The 2,802-nt window shown below is 32.2% G+C and overlaps 2 protein-coding genes across 2 annotated transcripts in view; both read right to left on the reverse strand.

Annotated features, from left to right (window-relative positions):
* Positions 1-979, reverse strand: part of NAEGRDRAFT_75955 (uncharacterized protein) — a gene marked incomplete at both ends in the record, with an annotated part of 1,839 nt that extends 860 nt beyond the window's left edge. The window contains one exon of the mRNA XM_002669128.1: positions 4-979. Within this exon, the coding sequence (XP_002669174.1) occupies positions 4-979 (976 nt within the window). The remainder of the gene's footprint in view (positions 1-3) is intronic.
* Positions 980-1,510: 531 nt separating this feature from the next.
* On the reverse strand, positions 1,511-2,686 carry NAEGRDRAFT_75956 (uncharacterized protein; the record flags this gene model as incomplete). Its single annotated transcript, XM_002669129.1, has 1 exon — positions 1,511-2,686. A coding segment is annotated over one exon (1,176 nt), but the record flags the coding sequence as incomplete, so codon positions are not given.
* Between the last annotated feature and the right edge of the window lie 116 nt (positions 2,687-2,802).

Genomic DNA, 2,802 nt, shown 5'->3' on the forward strand with positions numbered 1-2,802 from the left:
CACCTGACAAATCTTGTTCCTGATTAGTAGAGTTTCCTCTTGGAGCATATGTCACAACACCAGTAAATCCAATATACAAGTTAGGGAAATGTGAAATAAGTTTTTGAGCAAATTCCAATCTATCTGTGAAACAGTGGACGTGAATCTTCCAATCTTTAGGGAGATTATCCTTCATAATTTGCAAGGCATCATCTTCTGCCTCTCTAGCATGTACTACAACTGGAAGAGAAAGAGCCACTGCATTTTGTAATTGTTTTGCAAAGCAAGCCATTTGTACTTCTTTTGGTGAATTATTGTAGTGATAATCCAAACCACATTCACCATAGGCAACACATTTGTTTCCTGCTTCTGAAATACATTGATTAATTCTATCTTGCATCTTTTCATCATAATAAGAAGCATTGTGTGGATGCAAACCAAATGTGACACCAATATTCAAATTCTTCATTTCTATTAAATCTCTCCACATTCCCAAACTAGAGAATGAAGTTGGATCACATTGAACACAAACAAACCCATTCATTCTTGATAATATTCTCTCAGAAAGTTCCTTATCTGTGGTATCAAAAGTTAAGGCGTTAATTAATTTCTTTTCACTTGATGAAATTTCACCTAATTGTGCATTAAACACTCTCTGTAAAATATATTCGAAATGGACGTGAGTATCTACAAATCCCATATCTGGTGTTTCATCCAAAATTTCAACCAATTCTTTCAAGGCTTGTTTGTTATAAGCTTCAATACCTCCTTCCGAAGAAGAAGATGCACTTGTTGATGATTTACTTCCACCATTCTTATTATTTACTGGTTTTTCTGCTCTAAATCTATTAGAATTATTAGAAGAAGAAGAAGAAGAAGAAGAGCCTTGTAGTGAAGATTTAGACTGTTGATTATTATTGTAATTTCCCTTCCTTGTTGTATTACTGGATGAAGAAGATTGAAATCCACTACCATTGACTTGACTAAATGAGAAGGACATTCTATTAAAACTATTATTATTACTATTATTAAATAAAGAAGATGTTGCACAGAGTGGATGCTGATTATTATTCAATAAAAAACCTCGCAAGTTTGTTATCAATGAATTGTTTTTGATTATTTTTTTGATCATGAATTATTATTATTAGAATATTTAAAATTATTTCAAAGGATGATGGTGAAGTTTACAAGTGTTCAAGTTGGAAAATTACTTCAAAGCGGAAGTTGATGCTAACCGACAAGCAAGTTGTTAAATATCAATGAATTGTTTGTTGAAAAATTTTTTTTTAACAAATATTCATATCGTAAGCAAATATTCATAGTTAAAGTAAATTGATTGGGTTACATCAAAACTGATACGTAAGGTAATTTCAGACTTTTGAACATGTACAACTCTCTACCCACTCGAACTATTAAGGATAATTTGCAGATTATTCCAAGAAGTATCCCATCTCATCTATTTCTTGCAAAATGTTCCACTCGTTTCACACTTGAGGTAATTCTATTTATTATTATATTGGAATGTAAAATTTTACAACACTGTTTTCTTTGAAAAGTTGGAGATGATTTCATCGATTTCTTCTTCATTTACTTCATTTTCTGAATCGGAATCATCCACTTCTTTGAGAAACGCTATTTTAGGAAAGTGATTGCTTTCAGAAAACGCCAAAATTTCAGGAACGACACAAAGTTTACACTGGAAATCATCAGAAAATAGAATGTGATCGATCTTTCGTCCAGATTTTGTGGTTCTCTGTTTGGATTGATCAATTGATGAGAAATGTGAAATTGAATGAATCTTTTCAAGGTTCAGCTCAGTATTCCAATCACCTGCACATACGAAAGACTTTCGTTTAAGTTTGGACGAAATATAGTTAAAGAGCTCTTCCAATTCTTCTTCTCTTTCTCGTGTAATGGTATTGGAAAGATGAACATTGATCATTGTTGGATTAATTGACCTCATTCCCTGAAATCCAAACTCTTTCTCAATTAACGAATACTTTTCACTCCACATAATTACCCCAAAATCGTCTGATTTCTTATTGAAACGTTTCAGATTTTGAATGGCAAAGAATTCCTTATCAAATCTTTTCACAAATGCATCACAAGCTCCATTCTCTCCAGTAGCAAATTCTTGAAAGAATGAAAGATCACACTTTTCAATTAATTCGCCATGTTTTTCCTTAAATGTCTTGACCATTGACTTGCTTGTTGGGTTGCTGCCTGGAAGATTCCAAGAAATGACGACAAGACTTTTTGGATAGTATTCTTTCCATAATTGAATGATTTGAATAAGAGAGTTGACAATGATATCATCTATGGATTGGGGAAGTTTCGATTCTTCATCGCCAGTGGTTTCAACAGATTCGTCTAAAATTTGAGAATAAAATTGTAAACGATAGTGAGTGAGGAATAGTTTTTCAAATAAAGAAACATCACATTCGTAATATTTTCTATCAGAATCAACAAATAATTCGAATAATAGTGTTGCACATCTTTCCTTAGCTTTTTCAACACACTCAGAAATGGAAATATAAGAAGTCAACCCAACCAACAATGAATCCTCAACGAACAAATTATTTTCACTCTTGTAAATCTCATCAGCTCCATGCTTTTGATTAAATTTGATACCAATCACTGCTTTTCTGAAAAATTCATTAATTTCCAAGCACAAATCAAGGTGTGAAATGTCGGAATGTGTTTTTAACTTTCTAAATGGCTCAATAATTAATTGATGTTGAGTATTGGGAAGGAGGGATTTTGAAAATGCAGATTTTTCATCATTTAATTCTTTCAGCACAGTGATGAAATTATTGTTCAATT

This window comes from Naegleria gruberi, assembly GCF_000004985.1.
Source record: "Naegleria gruberi genomic scaffold NAEGRscaffold_87, whole genome shotgun sequence".
Classification (NCBI taxonomy): Eukaryota; Heterolobosea; class Eutetramitea; order Acrasida; family Naegleriidae; genus Naegleria; species Naegleria gruberi.